This window comes from Protomyctophum parallelum, assembly GCF_964188405.1.
Source record: "Protomyctophum parallelum genome assembly, chromosome: 1".
NCBI lineage: Eukaryota > Metazoa > Chordata > Actinopteri > Myctophiformes > Myctophidae > Protomyctophum > Protomyctophum parallelum.
Genome location: NC_139697.1, coordinates 32,403,996 through 32,429,491, shown reverse-complemented (window position 1 = coordinate 32,429,491; position 25,496 = coordinate 32,403,996). Strand labels below are relative to the sequence as shown.

The 25,496-nt window shown below is 41.7% G+C and overlaps 1 protein-coding gene across 1 annotated transcript in view; it reads right to left on the bottom strand.

Annotated features, from left to right (window-relative positions):
* The window catches only part of adgrb2 (adhesion G protein-coupled receptor B2), a 347,282-nt gene that overhangs the window by 84,898 nt on the left and 236,888 nt on the right, over positions 1-25,496 (bottom strand). Inside the window, 1 exon segment of the mRNA XM_083768103.1 lies at positions 10,704-10,830. Within this exon segment, the coding sequence (XP_083624229.1) occupies positions 10,704-10,830 (127 nt within the window).

Below are 25,496 nucleotides of genomic sequence, written 5' to 3'. Positions count from 1 at the left end.
AAGGCACTGTGCGCGATTCCCTCGTTCAGTTTCATCACCCCATTAAGCATCAAATATGTAATGGATTTAAAATAATGTAAAATAATCATAATCAGTAACACGTAGCTGATACTTGTGTCAACCAAATGAAAGGGAATTAATTAAATGCTAGGTGGGTGTAAAAAAAAAGAAACAGCATGGGAGGGGAGGGGGATCGCAGCACAACTTGGCTGTGTTGGTTGGCAGATATAGTCAGATATAGTCGGATATAGGCAGATATAGTCAGATACTGGACACCCAAAACAACCCTCTGTATCCAATATAAATGTATTCCAAGGCAGCACGCGTTGCTCTTCCATAAGGCAACGTACGGGGGAACGCCTCTTACACAATACTAAATCCCCAAATGGGCTCCTGGCGCGAGATGGAGCCCCCTAGTATAAATCAGGCAAACCTACGCTCTAAACGCTAAATCCTAACTCTAAGGCACAACCTCAACCATTTTCCTCCCCAAATCTATTTGATCCATAAAACAACGATGTATCTGGCGAGGACCAGGAATATTTGTCCTAACAATGTCCTATTTCTCAAATTCTACTGCGCTTGTGCAGGGAAGTATACTGTGCAGTTCACTCACTGCACACACATTCACCCAGCAGCACTGTATTCAGACCGGGGCCAGAAGTGCCATCACACATTTACAGTTCCCAGATGCTGCGAGAGAGAGAGAGACCACCACAGACATTTTAACTCGCACTGGGTGGGAACCCGCCACGGCTCCTGCTGTTGCTACGCAACTGAAGTGTAAAACAGTGTGAAGTGAGGCACTTGAAAAGTGTTAAGGATTCACATTTAACTTACAGAGGCTAGGTCGGGCAAGTGAATGTGTCTGTTCTATTGAAGAATGCCCCAACACCCTGTTGCTTTCGTTGCCATTAAGGATGGACCAAAGAAGCATTATTCACTACGCTGACTTTTATAAGCTTATATACTCCAAATCCCATGATCCCTCGGAGTGTTGTAGAGCCGGCGTGTGGGGACACATGCGTGGGGTTTGTAGTCCCGCCGCGATCATCCCGGGAATTAAGTGGCTTGGTTTATTAACTGCCTTTATGACCTCACTCAATCAAACCCTTCATCTGAACCTTCCTCTGGAGTCGCAACCTTCGCCTTGATTCTGAACATCTCTCTGGATACACACACACACAATATACAGATCCGCACACACACACACACACACACACACACACACACACACACACACACACACACACACACACACACACACACACACACACACACACACACACACACACACACACACACACACACACACACACACACACACACACACACACACACACACACACACACACTCTTCTCCCTAGCTATAGAAAGTAAACAGGATTAGCTTGGCTATCCCTCACTCCACTGTAAACGGCCTGTAATGGCAGCAGCAGTGATTCTAAATCCCCCCCCACCCCAACGCGCCTGCCCCCCCGCCCCCCTCCTTTTTCCATTAAACATGGAGGTTAATCCTGTGACGCCACCCACACCCCCCCCCCCCCCTCCCCAGCGCACCGTGGCCCAGGATAAGCTGTCAGAGCCGGACTGCTGATACTCGGCGCCAAGCTCCAAACCACCCAGCATGGATGGACAGTGGACACAGCTGCCAGATAGATAGGTACCTCTGTACGTACCGTATGTATGTGTATGAGCATTGCATTGTGTGTTTGGCGTGCTTGCGTGTGTGTGCCGGCGAGGCATTATGTGGGCGCGTGCACGAGCACATCGATGTTTGCATGTATTTGCGTGAGAATCACGCTTCAGTCAAAGTTTTGATGATCCTGCTGGTCAAATAATACCGTTTTTAGTTGAGTAAGTATTTTATTAACTCAACTAACAACTAAAAGTTGCTCAGTCAGATTTGTTAGTCAAAGAGTGCTTGTTTTTTTATTATTTTATTATGTTTACTGTATTTGTGGCTTTCGCCTTTATTTTATATTTTTTATAGAGGAATAGACAGTAGGCTGACAGGAAATGGGGAGAGGGGGGGGTGACATGCAGTAAAGGCCATTGGGATCAGGAGTCGAACCCGCAGCACACTGCCAGCCTGGGCTACCAGCCAGAGTGCCTGGACCGCAGAGCCACGGCCCAGGCCAAGAGTGCTTGGTTCAAAAATAAACGATATGTGTTCAAAGTATGTGCCCACAAACAACGCGTTACATCGCAGCGCATTGTAAGCTTGCCGATTGGCTAACCCTTCCTGGAAATGGAGTCAAAAGCACAATATGAATCTTTGAAGTGAAGGGTACAGCAAGTCTTAGGCTTAAAAAACTCTCAGTTAAAGTACAGATCTCCCCCAAAGTGCAGTACTCAGGTAAAAGTATCATTTACTGTTCACCACTGAGTTTGCACTTGTGCACCAGCACGTATCCATGTCTGCGGGAGTCTGCATGTTACTGTAACTGTGTGAGAATCCAATCTGTAGCCAATCTGTTGGCTTTACACACGCATGCTCTGAAGGGCCCTAAAGCCAAATAGCACGCTCAGCACTCGCCCCAGCAAAAAAGGCTGCTGACTGTTGACACAAGCACACTGACCCGTGCCTCCTGCCCCCCATGTGCTGGTCTAATGGAGTAATGGGACTCAATGATGAATCACTAATGTTCACAAATGTCACATGAGTGAATGGGATTTTTCCCCCCACTCCAGCACACTGTATATGGAACGGCCAACCCATTGCTACAGAGTAGGCAAAGTCAATATTAGACTGTGTGCACACACGTGTGTGTGTGTGTGTGTGTGTGTGTGTGTGTGTGTGTGTGTGTGTGTGTGTGTGTGTGTGTGTGTGTGTGTGTGTGTGTGTGTATGTGCGCGCGTACGTGTGTGCGTGCGTGTGTGTTAAATTACTCCACATTTCTGAGGAGAATATGCCTGATAGGTGGAGAGTTGAATAGACAGGGGTAAAGACATACATATGATGGCATAAAAGCAACCAGTGAATGAATGTCACACTAATGAGTTCATTAAATGCATATGCCATTATTACTGTCATTTTCTTCAGTAAATGTGTTGATTTCTGTCAAGTTGATGGATAATTACAGTAACTATCTGTGCTGTAAACCAGTGTTTCTCAAACACGTTCATGTCAAGGAACCCTACATTGATATACTGTGTTTGATTAATGTACAAACAGACAAAAAATGTCCCTGCGGTCTTGTTCCCATTTAGACCTTATGCAATCAATTCATAGACATGACAAAGAATAACAACGAAATTCAATAACATCAATAACTAAATAATTTCAGGAAAGAATACATTTATGTACAGAGTGGGGAAAAAGGAAGGGGAGTGTGTGATCACCTTTTTAAAGGGGAAGGATAATTTCCTCACCCTTGGGCCCATTTTAAAAGATGGACGTGGTCTGCATTTTTTGAGGGAGGGCGTCAGGGTATTCCACCCCTGGGTGGCCGTGTTGTAGAAGGAGAATTTTACAGATATTTGTTTTGAAAGTGGGAGATCGTTGTTCACGCTCCCTCTATTGTATTTGACTGCCGACCACCATCTGAAAACATTTTATGCCAGTGACCCCTAGACGAATATAGTGTTTTTTCAGTTTTCGTTTTTTCCTTTTGTTTTAATGTTGTTGTTGTAGATCAACAGTTTGCAAATAGCCTTACTATAAAAATGTGGTTAAAGTGATTTAACTGATTGTGATGCTGTATTAACCACTTTAGCTGGAGAACCCATGGAACCAGTTGGGGTCCCCAGACTCCACTTTGAAAACCAATAGCCTCATTTGGATGCATAGCGTGGACGTCCCATTCCACATTTTGTTGTGTCTTTTCCGTAGATAACACATGGTGCACCGGGCACAGGACCACTCATTTTCCATCATTAACTATGCCGTGCCGCTCATTCTGTAAACGTTAAGGTTAATGTCCATCAACCTGTCACTATAAAAGCAGAAGAAATATGTGAACAATCAAGCTGCTCGAATTGATGATTGTATCATCGTCAAACGGCTGTAAAAAAAAAAAGAAATTATCTCTCAGGCGAGAGGTACTATTTACACATTTAGCCGGGGACCCCCTGGGACTCCCTCAAGGACCCCGGACCGCACGTTAAGAAGAACCACTGCCGTACGTGATCGTACTCGCCGGATTCTAACAGCTATATACTGTAGCCCACAGAGCCTGTGGGCTCATTGAAATTCCTTCTCCCTTCAAAGTAGACACCATCTCTTTCTGTCGACTGTCGTCACACTTGTTTCCCTTCCATGCATCTCTCTCTCTCTCTCTCTCTCTCTCTACCTCCCTCTCTCTCCCTCTCTCTCTCCTCCCCCCCTATCTCTCTCTCTCTCTCTCTCTCTATCTCTCTCTCTCTCCCTCCCTCTCTCTCCCTCTCTCTCTCTCTCTCTCTCTCTCCCTCCCTCTCTCTCTCTCTCTCCCTCTCTCTCCCCCTCTCCCCCTCTCCCCCAGCACAGACATGTCTGACTGTGTTTTCTCATTGGCTGAACTTTTGCTCCCATAATCCTTCATTCCTGGCAACTGCTTTCCATCTCCTTGGAGCCTGGCTGAAGTTGTCCTTGAGTACTGATGTGTGTGTGTGTGTGTGTGTGTGTGTGTGTGTGTGTGTGTGTGTGTGTGTGTGTGTGTGTGTGTGTGTGTGTGTGTGTGTGTGTGTGTGTGTGTGTGTGTGTGTGTGTGTGTGTATGTGGTCAACTTTCTCAGCGTCATAATATCTAGGTACCATTTCACAGTAGTGAAAAGTAAATAAGTACAGCCTAAACCCCTCTATTCTGAGCTAAATGTCTTTTGTCCCTCTACACCAGGTGGACCTGTACACAGATGTCTTTTGTGAGTTTATAGATCTGCTATTTTTGGCTAATGTTCCCCCTAGAATAAAGATGCTGGGGTTCAAGTGCTGTTCCAAGTACTGGACAGTAGTAGTATAGCCTACAATCTTACTTTGCAAGACCATCTATTTTTCAATAAGGCTACTCTACTACCTCTCAGAGGCAAATATTATACTTTTTAAATACACTACAGTTATTTAAAAGCTTTAGTTAGAAGTTATTTTGAAGTCAATTATTACAAAAGAAAATATCTATTGACTTATTAAGCCCTATTTTGTACTTTGTATATTAAAATAATCACACCTGTGTGAACCGAGTGTTGCAACTCCCCTCTCTCTCTCTCTCTCTCTCTCTCTCTCATTAGCAGGCAGAAGGCACAGCACTACCCCTCTCTGTTTTTGGCACCCCCTACTGGTATTACTAAGTGACATACTGGTGCTCATGACCGCTGATACATACATAGGTGTACACGGACATTGCTGGTTGTAGGAGTGGTTGCACCACTCAAAAAGGTTACAGGCTCAAAACGTTGTGTTGAGCTTGTAAGCTATTTTGGAAAGATTTTGACACATTTTGAAAACTTTTTAAACTCTTTTACCTGTTGCTTCTTTAAGTTGGTCGTAAGTTTGGTCAATACTTTTGTACTTTTGAACACAGTCCATTTACTTACTAATATTTGTATATTGTTATATTGCCCAATAAGACAAACAAAAATTAAATAACAAAAAATAATTAAAGTATGATGATATTAATACTTCTTCCACCACAGAGCGAAAATGATTATCTTCACACCCACGTTTAAAGTACGCAGGCGTCTTTTTAACACAATCCCTTGTCATGTGCTCCAGTCTGACACTTCAGTCAGATAACTCACGAATAGATTTAACCAATATTTATTATAGAATCAGAATAAGTGAACAAGTGTGCATATAATATTTAATCTTGGCGTTTCGGCTCTGCTGCATTTTTCTCCCTGCTCAGCACAATTAAACACCATCATTAAACATAAAGAGCAGGGAGATAGATATACAATAGCAATCCCCCTTGGGGAACAGAAATAACAGAGCCCACCGGTGGTGCTGGGGTGGTGGTGGGAGCAAACACCACATAACAACCATATGCAGAAGGAAGGTAAGAAGAAGCATGCAGTCTAGGTGAGCTTAAATACCCTGCCCGAATTACATGTGGGTCTTGCAAACACTGTATACACCCACATCGTAATGCAGCACATTAACCCCTCGAATACATTTATGTCCCTTGAGCATAGCATGAACCCACTCGTGTATACCTGACTGAACTAACTCCGCAAGCTACGCATCATTAATAATCCGCAGGAGGGAGTAAGAAAATAAGTCTGCAGCAAACACCTTGAAAGTGAGGCTAAGGGTGACCGTCTATAATGACGTGGGAGTGCTGGCAGGACGGAGAAACAGCTGGAGGTGTAAAATAGATGGAGAAAAAAGTAAGAGTGTGCAAAGTGACAAGAATCCAGTGCAGCGATAGTTTATTGAGACACAGAAGTCAGAAGGTTTATTATATAATCAGAAGGGAGTTCCAACCGTGCCTCTAGCCTATGGCAGGGCAGTCTGGTGCATCTCAGAGGCAGGACAGGTTACAGGAGGAATGAGGCACTGGAGCAACTCAGACAGATTAGGCCCTTATTTTATTATCAGGGAGCACGTCAAAATGTATCAATCACATCTTCGTCAGATCAAATTAATTATATAATCCCCCCTTCATTCCCTATCGGTATTTCATTCTGTTCCTTTATATCAGCAGTCTCTCTCCATGTCAACTCCCCTCACTCTCATTCGCTGCCAGCTCACTCACTCATGCCCACAGTCAATCAGGTATTCTTTTTAAGCAGTCACTACCCTGTCCTCAGTCTTCATGCTAGCTGACTGTGTCTCTGTTGTTCAGATGTCAGCGTTCAAATGTCCTCCACCTCCCCGACCTCCTCCCTGTGGCATTAGTTCTGTAATGGGTGATTCTGTGATTATACATATGATTTATGGATTGTACTATATGTGGTATCTAGTTCTGTTATGGGTATGTGTGATTATAATGTGTTTTATGGATAGTATTATGTTGAAGTAATGTCTTTATGTTATGCTCTGCTCTGGGGTTTGTTGTTGAAATCAGAGCTGTGTCTCGGTGCACCTGATATATCAAATGTGATACGATATCCAATGATATGATATCACATGAGCAGAGCCACACCGCCATACTAAATGCAATAGCTTTGCAATAAATGATTAATCGTCAATCTGAGCTTAAGAGTTACAATTAAATAGACGACGAGGAGTGAGAGATGTAGGGAGAGGGAAATTCCTGTTTAGCAACCAGATCATATTTCAATGATGGATTAGGACACACAAAACACTTTCCCGGGGTTTATATTATGTGTTATATAGTGTTTCTAGATATTTTAGTCATGACAACATGTTCGTGATCAAAAGTTTATAGCAAAAGGCCGGTGCACACCTCAAAAGGCTGGCGACAGGTGCGTAGGGCAATCGAGCAAATCATGAAAAGGGTATCCGTCCCGCACACTGTCAGACACTTGCCAATAAAATGTTGCTCTTTATTAGGTAAGACATGAAGGTCTAAGCGACCGAAACGTCGACCTAATAAAGAGCAACATTTTCTTGGCAAGTGTCCGACAGTGTGCGGGACCTCTTCTTTGTCTTTCAAAGATACCCTTTTCGTGATCAAAAGTTGTCATGAAAATGCGGTCTCACTTCCTTCCTGGACTAGGCCTACATGTTGTGTCAGTAAGACAGCCCACGTGGGGTGTCTCCCAACCACAAGTGCACCAAAGTATTATGGTAAGAATTCATCATTCCAGTCAAACCCTAGTCAAACACACAGACTTCAGTGCAAATTTCAAATTGTGCTACTGTTACTACAAATACTATTAACAATGAGAACTGCACTCTGTCGAGTGCATACTTGCTTGTTGCACACTAGTAGGCCATAAATGGCCAGCTAGTGCGAAAGCAGAGCGCGCAAGTACTTTCGACCACTGTAAACTGTCAAATCTCAGTATATCTGTGAAGGAACGTTTGAAATGTACTGTATAATTATTAGGTGTAACTATTTGCTACCTACCTACTTTATGCATACGTATAAACACCTAGTATTATTAAGTATGGTTCAAGTTTCTATCTATATAAGAAATACAGTTGTATCGATGTAGATATATTCTAGATCCCTTTTTAGTTTTTCAAAGAAAAATAAATCATTGATATGTGATGAAAAAAAAGGTATATAAACTGAATTAAAATATATTATACAGTATAATTATTTTATTATTTATTGTAAATTGTCAATTGTTTAAAATGTATTTAATCTTGGATTATAGTGATATTAATACTAAATCATGATCAGAGTAATATGTGTCTCTAACTTCAATTTCTGTAATAATACTTTCACATTAATTTTGTTAAAATATACATGATCTACAATACTTCCGTAATCTGTAGTTGGATTTGTATTTAATTGTTTAAAGCCTAATCTTGACATGAAGGTCTTTATACTTCTATCTTTCTCAATATAATGGTCTTCATTGAAATCTCCTATTATCATAATTGCAGAAGTCGGTGATGGTAGATACTTTACCATGTTTTCGAGAAATGTGTTTAACTTCGAAAGGTCTGTTTTAGGTGATCTGTACATGAGAATGATATATAGATCTTTATCTTTTACATGTTTACATACGTGTTCTACTCTTTCTAATATCCTGATTTCATTTTGAATTATTTCAATGGAAATATCTTCATTTATATTTTTTACTGATTATGTGTATACGTATGACTATCTCTAAATGATGACGTGACGTAAGACATACGTATACATATACTATATAGAGTATGTAGTTGTTAGTTGATTAGCGGTATACTGTGGTTACTTTGCGCCAAAAACACGACAGCCAACCCGCCATTTTATGCGTATGCCAATAAAACAGCAGATTTGTGCCTGGTTTGCTGGGACCAGACTACACAAATTACCATATTTCTTAAGTCATCATTGAGAGCTAGTCATACATATACACACCACGTACTCTGGTCCCAGCAGATCAGGCACAATTTGCTATTTTATTTGACTGTTTATGTATACAGTATACGTAAGACTAGCTCTAAATGATGACGTAAGACATACGTATACATATACATATACTATATAGAGTATGTATTTGTAAGTTGATTAGCGGTATACTGTGGTTATTTTGCGCCAAAAACCGCGACAGCCACCCGCCATTTTATGCCAATAAAACAGCAAATCTGTGCCTGGTTTGCTGAGACCAGACTACATAATGACCATACGTATACTATATACATAATCAGTAAAATAAAATAGCAAATTGTGCCTGATCTGCTGGGACCAGAGTACGTGGTGTGTATATGTATGACTAGCTCTCAATGATGACGTAAGACATACGTATACATATACATATACTATATAGAATATGTAGTTGTAAGTTGATTAGCGGTATACTGTGGTTACTTTGCGCCAAAAACCACGACAGCCACCCGCCATTTTATGCGTATGCCAATAAAACAGCAAATCTGTGCCTGGTTTGCTGGGACCAGATCACATAAATGACCATATGTCTTACGTCATCATTTAGAGCTAGTCATACGTATACTATATACATAATCAGTAAAATAAACTAGCAAATTGTGCCTGATCTGCTGGGACCAGAGTACGTGGTGTGTATATGTATGACTAGCTCTAAATGATGACGTAAGCCATATGGTCATTCATGTGATCTGGTCCCAGCAAACCAGGCACAGATTTGCTGTTTTATTGGCATACGCATAAAATGGCGGGTGGCTGTCGCGATGAACGAAGACTGGGCGAAATTAGTACTTGTGCGCTCCGCTTGCGCAAGTAATGAGTGATTGCAGTTTCTTCCAGTGGTGAAATGGACCTTTAACGGGTTGAGCGGAGTTCCTTACGGATCTATATGCTAACTAGTGACATTTCCGATCTGTTATTGTGGGTCAGGCTTTTGCTGAAAATCGCTGATCGACACGCTGGCAACGCTTCAAAATACCGTAAATAAAAGTGTTTATATAACTCTGTTAAGCTCTGAGGGTTAAATTCAGAGGGTGTGTGTGTGTGCGTGGCGTGCACACTCTGCTTGCGTGTGTGTGTTTCCATTGCTACACTAAAGAGTTAAACGGATTCTCAGTATTTGACTGTGTAGGGGTTTGTCTTTCATGCACGCTACCTTGTCTATCATGTGCACACACATGCAAATACACGCATGCACCCAATCACAGACACACACACACACACACACACACACACACACACACACGCACACACACCCCCCTCCGATAGGGGAACTCAGTGTGTTAAAACAAAAGATTTTCTTTTTACTAGGACTCATAGTCTCTCTATGTGACAATGATCTAGGTAAAATACAGGACACAAACATAGGCTACTGTCACTGCCTGGAGTGCAAGAAACCGTATCGAACAAGACAAGTGTGACTTATTCTGTCTAAACACATTGCCTCATGTGTTCCCCATTTCACGCTGCAAGGACATAATCTATGAAAGAGAGACACCGCCTTGGTATCCCAAAAAACAATAAACTGTAAAAGGATGCTGGTCACCTCTGCAATTATTCAGAAACTGGCACTTTTAACGATAAAAGCAGCTATTATGGCGCACACTAAAACTGCCTGTAGTCTTATTGTGTAACTGTCACGTACAATCTAAATGACTGCCTCTCATCAACTCACTGCTCTGGACTTCTGTTAGGGTTATAAGCATGCACGTTAGCCCCAGAGTAGAGTTCATCTTCTCCCTATATACAGAGCAGAGTGGGGCTATAGGTGGCGGAGACTCACCGGGTCTTTAGCTTGCTGCGCTAGCACGGCGTAGGTGGAGATCCTGCTGCACAGGCATTTGGTGTGGACCGGGGTAGACGCGACCGTTTGGCAGCCTTCCGTGCCCCAATTCTCTGCCCCGGCTTCCCTGGAGGTTTGGGAGGGAAGAGGCAGACAAACAACACTGTGAGTTGAAGGCAGACACATCCACGTTAACAGTTACAGTAACACCAATGCACTTTAGTAGGCTACTGCACTTAAGTACCTTGTATACACACGTCACAATGTTGTGACCTTGTAGATCTGCTTGCTATTACCACCACTGCAGTACACACAAGTGATTGATAGGGGACAAACAGACAGACAGACAGAGCCATCCACTATCATCCATTTCCCATTCAGTCAACATGGGCTCATTGTGCAGTGATGCCCACTCTCACACGACGGACAGGTCCATTTATTCGGTTGGCACAGGAAGCCAGTGTCACCCCAATTGGTACCGTTTTAATCGTCCCCATTCTTCACAAATCCAAACACTCTCTCTTCATTTCGGCTTATCAATCTGGCTCTTCTTGAGCCACACGGGGAATTGGACGAAACCCCCTACAAGTCTCACAAAAGAAGAAAATGCTGGGCTATTGAGAATGAAAATGGTAAGTGTTGAATCAGCTAATGTTAACAATGCTAATGTGGCATACATAAACGGTGGACAGGGGTTATTCAGCAATTTATGGGTGAATTGGCTTCTAAAGTGTCACTGGCAATGTGGCTCACTAGAACCGTAATGTTATAGGGGGAAATAGACATGTTAATTGGCCTTTTTTTTCTTTCTTACCTCCATTTGCCCTCTCCTCAACCTCTCTCTAAACGCTCTAATCAAAAGGTTCAGTGTGGGGGTCGATCGATAGCACCACTGTGAGATTCAAATTGAACTAATTACCCTGGCAGCTACCGCTATACACTGACCTCATGTTTAAAGTTAAAGGACTTATTTGAATGAAAATGTGTTTTTTTCTCTATTTTTTTCCCCGTTGTCATGCCGATTAATTCCTCCCCTGACCCCCCTACACACATTCCTGTCTGTTGTACCCTACTGGCACACATGACAGTGAGCCTCTATATGTCCATATGGGGTCTAGTTATGTTTAACCAACGTTATGTTTAACCAATCTGCAATAATATATCTCTGCTGTCTGGAAGAAACTCCAAAGTTTCAATCTTTCTGAAAAAAAAAAAAAAAAAAAAAAGAAAAAAACTAAACAAAACACACATCCAGCTCAAGTGAAGTTAAGGTCACTGCAGACTTCTGCGTTTTTCCACCGGTTTTCCGAAAAACGCGTCAACATGGTTTTAACCAACACACAGACGTAAAGGGTATTCAATAGCATTGATTTATGCAACAAACTAAAAGAATCAACCTTAAAATGTTAATTTATAGCTATCTAACAAGAGGTGATCTCTATTTTTCCATTGAGAAGTTTCGGCCCTAGTGCATAGGACACCTATTGGTCGACAGCAGAGGGATTGGGCAACAGATGCGTCGCCATGTTTATTGTAGTTCGGTAATTGGACATAAAACTCACAGGTTTTCACTTTAACCCTTGCCAATGCTATTCTAGCTGATGGATAAATGTGATTGAAATTTGAAGGCAATTGTCATACCCGGAAGTAAGCAAAGCCAGGGACAAATTAGCCATTGGGCCATTGGGGCCGTGGCCCAGGGGCCCTTGGCTCTCAGGGGCCCTTGGGGAAATTGGACCGTGAGGTACTAGGTTTGACGCCCTGAAAAGGGCTCCTAGGGCCCTTCATTGGCTGTTGATTTTGTTAAATTTAGGTTAAAATTATGATTAAAAACACGAAAATGGCACGCGCGCTATTGGGGGCCCTGCAAATATTACTGTCCCAAGGGTCCTCGTGGGGGTTAATCCGTCCCTGAGCAAAGCATCCTCTAGAATTTCAGACACCAATTTAACAAAACTTTAGTTGATCACAGAAGCTGTCATGAACATGAATCTTCAAAAAGATGAAAACAAGGCGGCCGTTCATCAGGCAATGTATTCCTAAACAGCCAACGATGTCTCTCTGATGTTGTTGCTCATCTGAGATGATGAATAGCAACATCATTGAATTACAAGGCAACAACAACGTAGAGTGGGCCGTGCTTTCATGGCTGCTGCTTTAGTGGAGATCTTAATTAACTCTCATAAAGCTAACAGCAACGAGCGTAGTTTACAACACAAAGGAGAAACGTAAAGAAATAACGCCTTGCTAAGGACTTTGTTACAGTATTTGCATGGAATTTGCAATATGCTTCCACACAATAGGAAAAGTGTGTGGGCTTCAAATGGCAATATGTCGCTGTCAGGCAGAAACCTTGTATCTCCATATTTCATAATTTTTCGAGCTAAATGAACACTAGTGGTCATCCTTAATCCCTTAAGCCCTATTTTATAATTTGTCGTATGCCAGTGTTGCGCAAAATATGGGCTACAAAAAGCTCATGTGTCACATTGTGAGCTTGTAGATCTGTATTGTGAGCTTGTAGATCTGCGATTGCCTAATGAGGAACGGCTAGTTTAAAGTGGATAAATATGTGGGTTTTATAAACCAGCAAAAAGCATTAAGAGCTCACGACTAAATAATAACTACATTGAATGCTATTAAGACAGTTTTCTTTATATTTTATTTGCTCAAAAGTAACGGTTTCGGCCACATAAGGTTTCCCCCCCGACAGCACTGTTAGTGTTTACCTCTCTGGAGGTGGGTGGGTGTGACAACTTTATAAGTTATATCGAGTTGTCTACTCTAGTTTCCACCCTTATATAACCACTGACAAGATGTGTCAAAGGCCTGGAATTGTGGTATGAATAGCTCACAGGTTGGCGGAGAGAGAGAGAGACGAGGAAACTGTGGCATTGTAGATATATTGTATATATTTTTAGAATGGACCAGCTGGTTATATATATTTGCGGGGACTTGCTGTATATTATCATCTGGATGGGCCATGATTCCTTATTCTACTCAACATAATTACTCACTCGCCCCTACCCCCCCCCCCCCCCCCCACACACACACACACACACACAAACGTTTGCATCAGGTTTTTACGGCGGCAATTTTCTGAATGCCCTTATAACATATTTTTTGACATTTGAGTGGTGCAACCACTCCTACAACCAGCAATGTCCGTGTACACCTATATGTGTTGTTCACCTATGTATGTGACATGTATGTGACGTTAATGAGCACCAGTATATGACTATTAGTACCAGTAGGGGGCGCCAGAAACAGAGAGAGGGATAGTGCAATATGAGAGAGAGAGAGAGGGGGGGGGGGGGGTTAAATCAAAACTAGCCAGCGTTAAGCACCGGACATAGCCGCTGCACAATGTGTTGACATTGTAGATGTGCCTTGTAGATCAGCTATTTTCTGTGTGTGACTTTGGTGTGCAACCAAGTATAAATCCAAAAGTCTTGAGTACCAGGAAACTAATGTCTTCTTCTCAAATTCTACTATAGGTGTACTTGTTGTATTACTTATAAACAAGTATAGAAACGTGCGCGCTCGCACACACAGTCCCACACAGACACACACAGACACCTGACATGCTGTCAGTAAGTGAGAGTGAAATTCCCTAATGATCACCTGCACTGTGACATCTTCAAAGCACAAGTGAAAATGAGTGACATGGACAAAGCGTGCTCGGTAGAGACAGCTTGTCAGGTAGCAGCACGGCGCGTTTGTCTTCACGGGTGTGTTTGCCGGCTCTTGAATCTTGTTCTGACGACCAGATGACTTCATGAATATTTTGCCGTCAGGGACAAACTTGGGTTTAGTCTGATGGTTGTTAAAATGTTTGGATGACTTCAGGCACGTGTGCACACGTGTGTGTGTGTGTGTAATTGTATATGTGTGTGTATATGCGTGTGTGTGTGTGTGTGTGTGTGTGCGCGCGCGCACATGCACGTTTGAACACGCACAAGTGTGATGATAATGCTTACTAATGAATGTCTACATTTTTGTGACGTGCAGTGGTGTACCGTAGATTTGATTGTGCTTAAGTGTACTTAGTAAATCAAATTATTGTATGCTGCATTGTTTCGGATTAATCTCACCGGGCTTTGAAAATTCACTGCTACCGTCTCTACTCTTCCATCTGTCTGCGTCTACCATCCTGGAATGCTTCCTCGCAGGCTGTGTCAGAGTGACGCTCATTGGAACAGAAGCGGCCCCACATGAGATGTCATGTTGAGTATTTACAAATGGCTTCACTTATACAAGTGATATATCGCCATATGGACTATGATTACGCATGCTTTAATGACTGTGTGCACTAAGGACAGATGGAGTGAGATGCTCCATGCTGCTGCTTAAGCATGGGGGTGCGCGCGTGTGCGCGCACACACACACACACACACACACACACACACACACACACACGGTAGGCCTGCATGGGTGATATGGACAAAATCAAATATCATGCAGTTTTTGACCAAATACTCACTTTTGTGATATCCAACATCCCGGATGATATCCAGTTTTAAATCATCAATTTCCTGCCCAGCCCGAATGCATTGATTCTCGTTATTTCAAGGATGCCCAGTTTTATATGCTTATTAGGGCAACAGTTCCACATTTGATAAGAAATGTGTGATACATTCCGAACTGTCCAGTTGGAACAGTCTCGGCCACACCTAGACCGATGACCTCGATCCGATTGTGGTTTCTGCTTGCGGCCGTGATGTTTTTGTTACCCCGCATGAATGCAGAATCGAGGAGTCTATATCGCCAGTCGCACAGTGAGTAGGTATATGGATATATCAAAGTATAACAAGAAGTACTTGGATAAACTGAATTAAATGTCTTTAATCTAGTAGAGGGGAATCATTTTGGAAAAGCACGTGTCTGGTTTCTGCCCCCCTGATGAAGTTATATTTGCTCTAGACCCGATCAGAAAACTTCAAAAGGAATTGATCCCAGATCAGTCATGTGTGGCCCGTGTGCATTTTCAGAGCATGTTTATTTTAACTATCGATCAATTAATTGTGTTCCCGGCTTGGATCAATTCCTATTTACCGGCATCACAATGGAAAATAATTTCGAAGAAAAAATGCCATGACATTATAAACATTGTTTGATTGCATTCAGTGCACACTCTATGGTTATAATTGTTTAAAGTGCAAACACAACTTGCAGTGAAAATGTGGCTTTATTCTCTACTGCCAAAATGTGTCTTAAGTTTTCAAACAGCAGCTTTGTATGTAATTTAATATTCAGTCATTCTATGTACAGTAGCCTCCTCTGTGTACAATGCTGCTGCTTGGTTTAGATATACAATACATCAAATGCTCCATTAACCCATTCTGAACGGGCACCCATTTTGGTGTCGGCATCATGTTATGCTTTAGCTATTGAAAAATTGCAGATCTACAAGCTCGTATCGCGCCACCGAGTGGCGCGATACGAGCTTGTAGGTCTGCTATTTTTGAAAAATCGAAGACACTTTTAGAATCTGATCTCAGGTCAGAATGAGTTAATAATGAAACTGTCAGGATGTAATAGACATTTTTAGAATCTGATCTCAGGTCAGAATGGGTTAAGTACTATAGGAAAAGCAGCAATGGTGACTAAGCTACTTTACTGTAATTAATTAAGTAGTGTTATGTTGGTGCGTAATGACTCAAGAATGGCAGCTATGCCGCTGCCAGAGGACAATAGAAGCAATGTCCCTTCCCTCGATGGTGATGTGTGGATTTTACCCTTATTGCTTCTCCAGCACATTGTGCCATTTTACCATTTTTATTTAATTCATACTGCCAATAGTTTTCTCCAAATAACTGATGATTATTAGTGACTCATATCCCTAATGTAAATGGAGTGACGCTTTACTGTAAATGGAGTGACGCTTTTTAGCTGCCATGTGCTTGGCCTATACTGGCCGTCGAGAACATTGTTTCTCAACGTTAGGCCCTTTACAGGTCTATAACTCTTTATGGGTCCCTTTAGGTCTACTTGTACACCTGTGGAGCTAAACACCGGGGAGGACTTTACAGTGTAAATCACACTCATGTGAAGTGAGCTCTTATCATACATCACATTCCGTGCTCAGCCAATCAGCAGAGCACATTCCGTGCTAAAACAGAGAGACAGACATACAAACAAAGTTGTGCATAGGAGGGGCTAGCGCCCCTCAAAAATAAATCAAATAGGGGTCCGCGGCCTAATGCAAATTAAACTTAGGGTCCTTGAAATGGAAAAAATGTTGAGAATCACTGGTCTACAAGGTGGTGTGTGTGTGTGTGTGTGTGTGTGTCACAGTGTGTGTGTGTGTGTGTGTGTGTGTGTGTGTGTGTGTGGTGTGCGTGCGTGCATGCCCGTGGTGTAATCTCGCAAACCACTGGACCGATCAGCTCCAAATGCATTGTGCACGCTGCCAGTAGGCAGAGGAATTACATCCACCACTGCACATCTGTGATGCTAGGTTTGATTTACACCCCATGACAGTGTTGCATGCCAACAATAACTCAATTGCTATTCAATCGTAAGGATCAATTTTGACTCGTGAGGGTCAGTTTAGAACGCCCTCGAAAAGTAAAACTAATTGTGGAGGCACTTCTGTGGTCTATTGACAGTTTGCATAAATAAAGTTGGTCAGTTCAGCGCTTTAACATTATCTCCAGATACACCGACCAATAGACCGACCTGGGATCTATTGCTCGAAAAGTATCAATATTAAAATTGATATACAAGTATCAATATTAAAATCGAGTCGCAAAGTTAAGAAACGATTTTATTAGATCTTTTGTTCATGACAAAAAGACTAACTGACGTTATCTGGCTGCATTGAAGTGTATGATTGTCTATTATTATATATATTGTTTAGAATAGTTTTAAAATGTTCTTGTATGATTGGGCTTTTCATGGTCTATATTGTTTAGAATAGTTTTAAAATGTTCTTGTATGATTGGGCTTTTCATGGTCTATATTGTTTAGAATAGTTTTAAAATGTTCTTGTATGATTGGGCTTTTCATGGTCTATATTGTTTAGAATAGTTTTAAAATGTTCTTGTATGATTGGGCTTTTCATGGTCTATATTGTTTAGAATCGTTTTAAAATGTTCTTGTATGATTGGGCTTTTCATGGTCTATATTGTTTAGAATAGTTTTAAAATGTTCTTGTATGATTGGGCTTTTCATGGTCTATATTGTTTAGAATTGTTTTAAAATGTTCTTGTATGATTGGGCTTTTCATGGTCTATATTGTTTAGAATCGTTTTAAAATGTTCTTGTATGATTGGGCTTTTCATGGTCTATATTGTTTAGAATCGTTTTAAAATGTTCTTGTATGATTGGGCTTTTCATGGTCTATATTGTTTAGAATCGTTGTAAAATGTTCTTGTATGATTGGGCTTTTCATGGTCTATATTTTTTAGAATCGTTTTAAAATGTTCTTGTATGATTGGGCTTTTCATGGTCTATATTGTTTAGAATCGTTTTAAAGTGTTCTTGTATGATTGGGCTTTTCATGGTCTATATTGTTTAGAATCGTTTTAAAATGTTCTAGTATAATAAAAGCAAAGTAACTTGGGGGGGGGGGGGGGGGAAATCGCAATAAATCGCAATATCGAATCGCAACATAAATCAAATCGGCACTCTAGATGGAATCAGGAGGTAAGTGAATCGTCCCACACCTACTTTAAACCCCCTTTCTGCATCTTCCTCAATAATATGCCCTTCTCTTCCTCAGCCACCCATGTTATTTGCCATCTTTTCAGAAGGGCCACACCCCTGTCATTTCCTTGGCCATCATCATTACTCATACAGTCACGCAGTGGAAAAGAGAGCAAATCAGCATAAAGCATTATCTTTGAGACAACTGGGCCGCAGACTATGAAATATGATGAGCCTCAAACTGAGACTGGTTCAACTTTTCTTTTTATTGGTGGTGGTGGTGGTGATGGTGGTGGTGGGGCAGTTCATTGGGTTTGGTGCATCCGCGCGACAACGGCATAAATTTAAGCAGTGTTCTGCATTTGCATAGTATATTTGTGACAGTGCCTCTTTTATATGCCTAGTTTATATTGTACATCTCCTTTCATCATCTACTTTCTGGTCCGTCACCTTCTGACAATTTTATTTTGGTTGTTTTCTTTTTTCTTTCTTCTTTTGAAAAAAAGTCAAAAGCTTTGAAAATCTGAACATAATAAAACTAAGAGAATATAGGGTGGTGAAGAGTACAGAGCAAATATGACCGCACATACTCAGCAACAGATGGTGATTAAGCAAAACAGCAGCGTCACAGTGTCCTGTGTCAAAAATAGCAGATAAACAATTGCTGCAATGCAGTATAAATTAGTAAACGGCAGCTAAAAGGGATGTTAACCTGCTCAACGCTGATACAAGTGAAGATATCTGTTTATTCAGTCAATTCAAGCTACTGAACGGCAGCTTTAGTGGCACCACCATTTACAGTATGATCTAAATGCACCATGTCTCTGTACAGTACGTCTGTTTTTGTGTACGGCGGTAATGCATGTAACTCGAGAACGTTAGCCCCACCGACTTCAAATTCGACACGCGTTCCACATCTCCACAGGGCGTGCAGTGCCCGGTGTCGAGTTGGTCGGACCCACGGTTGTCCAGAACCGCCACAAAAGGCCTCTGCCCGGGCTGACTGGACAGGGCCCCTGCTCCACATATGGAGCTGGCCTGTTCTGACATCACAACACTCCATATTTGGGCATGCCTGACACAGAACTCCATATATAGGAAGAAAGGGACAGATGGGTGGAACGGGTACTCTGACACGGGTATAACAGGTATTAGCCGGGTGGGGCATGGATCTCCAACTTCCACCGTTACCGACCGGTCTAGTTTACTTAAGCAATGTACTTAAGTATAATTTTGAGGTATTTGTACTTTACTTGAGTAATTCCAATTGCCAATATTTTTACTTCACTACAATTATTTGAAAAAATTAGAGTTACTAATTATTCTAAATGATGTTTGACATTCTTGAAGCAATTACTATTACTATTATTTCCACTTTTCAAGTGGATTATGAGATTTGAACTTACATAATGTTCACATTACAATATATCCTCCTCATGTACGCAAGGTTATTCATAAATCTGAATCTGACAGGTGTAACCACTTTTCAGTGTGTGTGTGTGTGTGTGTGTGTGTGTGTGTGTGTGTGTGTGTGTGTGTGCTACATGTGTGCATGTGTGTGTGTGTGTGTGTGTGTGTGTGTGCTACATGTGTGCGTGTGTGTGTGTGCACACACGTTGAGGGAGAGGCGGACATGCATTATATTCACCTGACGTCACTGCCACTTTTAGTTCCATTTAAAAAATGTAAACGACAGGTGACACCCTTCGTTCCGTAATGAGGCACAATTGGTTTACAATTTGATGGCGTCAATGACAATTAACTCACCCCCCCCTAAAAAAGAAAATAACATGGGGGGCTGGCTCCAAAACTGTGGAATGCACTTCCCATTGCAGTCAGAACTGCAGCATCACTCCCAATCTTCCGCCGTAGTCTGAAAACCCACCTTTTCAGACTCCATCATGGCCCATAGCACTTACACCACCCCCTTAGATAGCATTTCTGTAGACTTAGATAGCATTTGATACAGACTTATAGCATGTTATGTAGACAGCACTATAATTGCATTGTATGTAGTCATAGCACGTCATAGTACATATGTATAGCATAGTAGTATAGATGTATAGTTTATATGTATAGCTTCATTATATAGATATTCCACTGTTACTTTCTTAGCTTACGCATGTTTCTTGATAAATGTTTTTATGTGATCTATTCCCATGCTTTTTTTGTTCTTGCTTAATGTAAATCGCTCTGGATTAAGAGCGTCTGCTAAATGCCTAAATTGTAAGTTATGGTGCAAGTTATGCACCTATCGGTGCATGACATGGACCGCGCTGAGTCGGCTGAAGGTGACAGTTTTGTTGCATGAAGTAACATTTTATTCACTAAAGAAAGTTTGCAGTGTAACTTTCATTTCATAAGCCCACCGCTGACCTGAGATATAAAACACTACTAGTTAGGGATGGGTATCGTTAGGATTTTTTCGAGTCCGTTACAGATTCCGGTTCTGCTTATCGATTACGGTTCTTAACGGTTCCCTATTTCGGTTCCAAAATGATATAAAAGAGGTCAAATGTTTAACAAAAAAGCTCAATGTCAATTTAAGACATGTAATGAATAAATAGTGTAACATCCTCTTCCTCCTCATTCAGTTGAGCCATTTGTGGATAATATAGTAAAAAAATAAATGGTATAAACTTAAGGTCAATTGTTTTTCACAAAGCTTTTATTACAAAGACTTTGCTTTAAGACAGATGAATAGAGTATAGACCAACATCCTTTCCTTTAACAGTTGAGCCATTTGTGGATACTACAGTTACCTCTTACTACTACTGACAATGACAACAAATATGCCTGAGAGACTACACAACATAAACATCACTGCAACACAAAGTCAGAAATCTAGAAAAAAATATCATGTGGTGCACAGTCTGCATGGCATGTCAGAGCAGAGTGTATACTGTATACTAAAGACATGTATAATGAATAGTATAACATCTTCTCCTTTATTGAGCCATTTGTGGATAATATAGTGATTCTTTTAAATGTATACAATTTACAATTACAATTTACAATTTAGGCATTTAGCAGACGCTCTTAATCCAGAGCGACTTACATTTAAGCAAGAACAAAAGCATGGGAATACATCACATAAAAGCATTTATCAATATCATGAAACATGCGTAAGCTAAGAAAGTAACAGTGGAATATCTATATAATGAAACTATACATACACTATACATATAAACTATGCATATTTACTACTATGCTATACATATGTACTATGGCGTGCTATAACTATATACAATACAATTATATTATATGTATCTATATAATATCGATTCTGTATTTACCCAGGGCAATAGTGTTGTAGGCTACTTCTCTTACCAATAACAAATAAAAGCATGTCTGAGATCTGAGAGCAACACACACGATTGACTGTGTAAATTAGCATCGCTAATGAAGGGGAAGGGGCAGCGCGTCAATGGGGGATCATTGAAAACAAAGGCTGTGGTTTGCTACTAACAGAAATGTGCATGCACACGGGCTGCCCAAAGTAGGCTATCTTTTGTTGTTTTTTCGCCACCTCTCGAATTTAGACTGGGTATCTGACCCTACGCCGTGATCACACACACACACACACTCACAGTCACACACACACGGGTGCGCACTCGAAGTGAGTGCACCGACGCTTTCTCTCCTTGTCTCATGTTGATTCAATGCTGCGCACGTATGCAGTAGTGAAGACTCATACAAGGCGCAGGATTCCTGTCCCCTCTTAAAAGTTTCCTCCCATAAACTTTACTTGAAAATTACGTTTAAGAAACTTTAATAATGATGTCGCCTCAGTGCCAGGCACAGCGCGTCTCTCTGTCTCTAGACTCCTCGACAACTAACTCCTTACTCCATGCAGAGAGATGGCTCCGCCTCTGCAAGCCACAAGCCCACAACACGGCGCTGATGCAACGCGGTGTAGGCTTGTAGATCTATTAAGGGAAGAAAATAAATAAATTGCGTGTGACCGCGTGTCTGGGAACCGATAGAGAGAACCGAAATTTAATTATTGTAATTGGTACCCGGTACCCAGGCACGTTCGGTTCGGTACATACTTGGTACCGAGATTCGGGACCCACCCCTACTACTAGTACACTAGTATACTAGTACTGTACTACATGTACTGTATACTAATGCAGTGTTTTGGTACTGAACTGTATGTCAAATCCTTTTTAACCAGAAACCAGCGGTCATTGTGTGGCCAGCTGAGAACTGGTATCCTGCCTGATGTTGAAAATTCATTTCATTTTATGTTTTATTGTACACTGTGATGGTATGATGATTTGAGGGTTACATTATTTGAGGCAATGCAAGGACAAAAACCTGAACTATTCTGGGAAGATAGTCAGAATTGGAGTGGTTATTCAATCATGAAGTATTTCAGACTGCACAGTTTGTTTCTAGAGCCTGGAGTAGAATACAATCTCAGTTCTTCAAGTATAGGTCCATGTCCCGTCTCACAGGCCCAATGGCGTATTCTATTTTATTTTATGTTGTTTAATTATGTAATCTGCCATGTGTCATGCTTCTACGGAAGCATGACACTTAAATAAAATCAATCAATCAATCACTAATGAACTATATCATGCATTATGCTGTAGCCTGCTGTATATTTGCGCTGGACACAGACTGTAAAAAAATATGGACAAAGCGTTCTACGGGTCTGATATGAACGTAAAATGAAGCCTGTCAGTTCTTGAATTGTAAATCGCCATCTTTCTAGATCCAATTCTTGTCCTTGTATTGGGGTGGCTCAGGGGTAGAGTGGCTGGATGGGAACTGCAAGGTTGCCAGTTCGAACCCAGGCTCCCCCAGAGTTAGTGTTGAAGTGTCCTTGAGCAATACACTGAACCCCTAATTGCTCCCGATGTGCAGGTTGCACCTTGCATGGTTTCCTCCGGCATCGGTGTATGCATGCATGTGTGTGTGTGTGTGTGTGTGTGTGTGTGTGTGAATGTAAGCGCCTTGGATAAAGGTGCTATATAAATGCACCATTTACTATATAAATGCACCATTTATTGAGTCTACTGATAGTGTTTCATCGTCAGGAGTGACAGTCATATATGTACCCCCAGCTGCTGTTAACGACCGAATATCCCCGCTGCAGGGTCAATATAGTGCAATCTTATCTAAATACAGTATCTATCTTATTACTTTAACCGTTGCATACAAAATGCTTTGACGATGGGATTGTCTGTATTCAAGGAACAGTGACTCATGACATTTAGGTCGTATTTTTGTCTCAGAATGCACACATGGCACTTTTGAATCAAGCTCCTCAGATGACAATTATATAGCCTCCTTATGTTTTCGAAATTCCCCAGAAACCAAAACATCCACCGAGCCATGCAGCTCTTCTACTGCCTGGAACGGGGTGATCCGAAGGGGACCGCGGCCGCTCCCCTGTGTGCTGAGGCACTCACTATAGTGTTTTGTGCCCACAATGCAGACACTCTTCCAACATAAAGACAGCAGGTGATCCCTGTCCAAAAAAACAACTACTCTTGCATTTCTTTGCCTTTTTTAAGTGGTGCAAACCACTTCCTTAAGTGAGTATGTGTGTGGGTGCCTGCCTGGCTGGCTGGCTATGAGCATGAAAACAGCATGGTTGTTTTTCACCACCTGTCCTAACCCACACACAAACACACACGCACATATTAACTATATATGGTGATTTCAGGTGTGCCAGTACAGTACAGTACAGTAGAGGGTACAGTAGAGGGACTCCCACACGATAACTCTGTCATTTCTCAATCGTTTCAGATGCGGGGCGGCACCCTGGGTGCGTTCCTGTGGGTCTGGACCCCCCCCCCCCCCCCCCGGGGATCCCCACACAGAGTTACACCACTTACTTCACATGGGTGTGATTTTTCCTCTCTCCCCTACACCTTTCCCCCTTAAGTTTCTGCACTATTAGACACCGACGGGGAAAGACAGCGAGGAGAAGGGCAGAGAAAGGGCATGGCTCAGGCCTTGAAGCAGATTCAAGCGTAGGACTGTGTCAACAACACATTGTGGGGTTGGCTGAGGCACAACTAAGGGCAGCGCAATAACTAATAAAATAGTAATAATAATAATAATAATAATTCCAAAATAAAATCCATGTTATCCTAAAGTTGAGAGCCGAGGATAAATGCGCTAGACATCAGCACTTGGCTAACCAGTTTGTAAACCCTAAAATATAGTTCTAACAGTCTACTCTAAATGCTCACATGACTTTGCGTAACAACGTGTCGCTTGGCTCCGCAGACTATTCCATCTATTTTTGCCGGATATTTGTTCTACGTTCACCTATGGCGACATGCCCAGAATTGGCATGCTATACGGTCACATTGTGTGTTTACAATCATCTTTCTTTTGTCCCTCTAATGGAAGCTTCATAACGCTGCATGATATATTTGGGACATGCGGGAGATTAACCAACCATGTTTGTGTACTGTGTGTGTACACATACTGTGACATCTGGAACCTGCATGCAGCGATAAGAGGGCGGGCACCTCTGAGCTCATCTATCAGCTGTATACCAGTGCTGCACAGTAACTAAGGAGATTTACTGGAACACCGTTTACCATTTGAGTATCATGTACTTGAGTATGTGTTTTTGGATACTTTCTAAGACTCAACTACATTTCCAGGAAGGGAAAAAGTACATTATGATTTAACCACTTAAGCAAAAAAGTTGAGACGAAGAACCATTAAGTCCATAACGAACACACCTTCCCTGTTTGTCCACACTCAGACCAGAAATCGTACATAGTTGAGCTTTAAACACAACAATGTGAGTGAGCAACATTCACATTTGAGTCAAAATAATGTTAAAGTATCTATACTTTGACTCAAGTACTTTGTCCACCACTGGTCGTTATCCAGCAGTTCAACCTGTGGGTTTGAACGACAAGAGTCACTGCAGAGCCGGGATAACAACAGATTAGAGTGGGCTTTAGCTTTAGGTGTGTAGTAAAAAGAGCAAAAGTCAAGGTGGCCATTAATTATTCTGAGTGGATTGATATCACCTGTCAGTAGTAGTGGTCAGCTAAAATACATGAAGGTCACAGTCATCTGAGCTTAACGAAAGCAGCAAGGATGAGTGTGCGTAAGTGCGTATGGATGTGTATGTGTGTGCGTGCGCGTTTGTGTAATCGATAG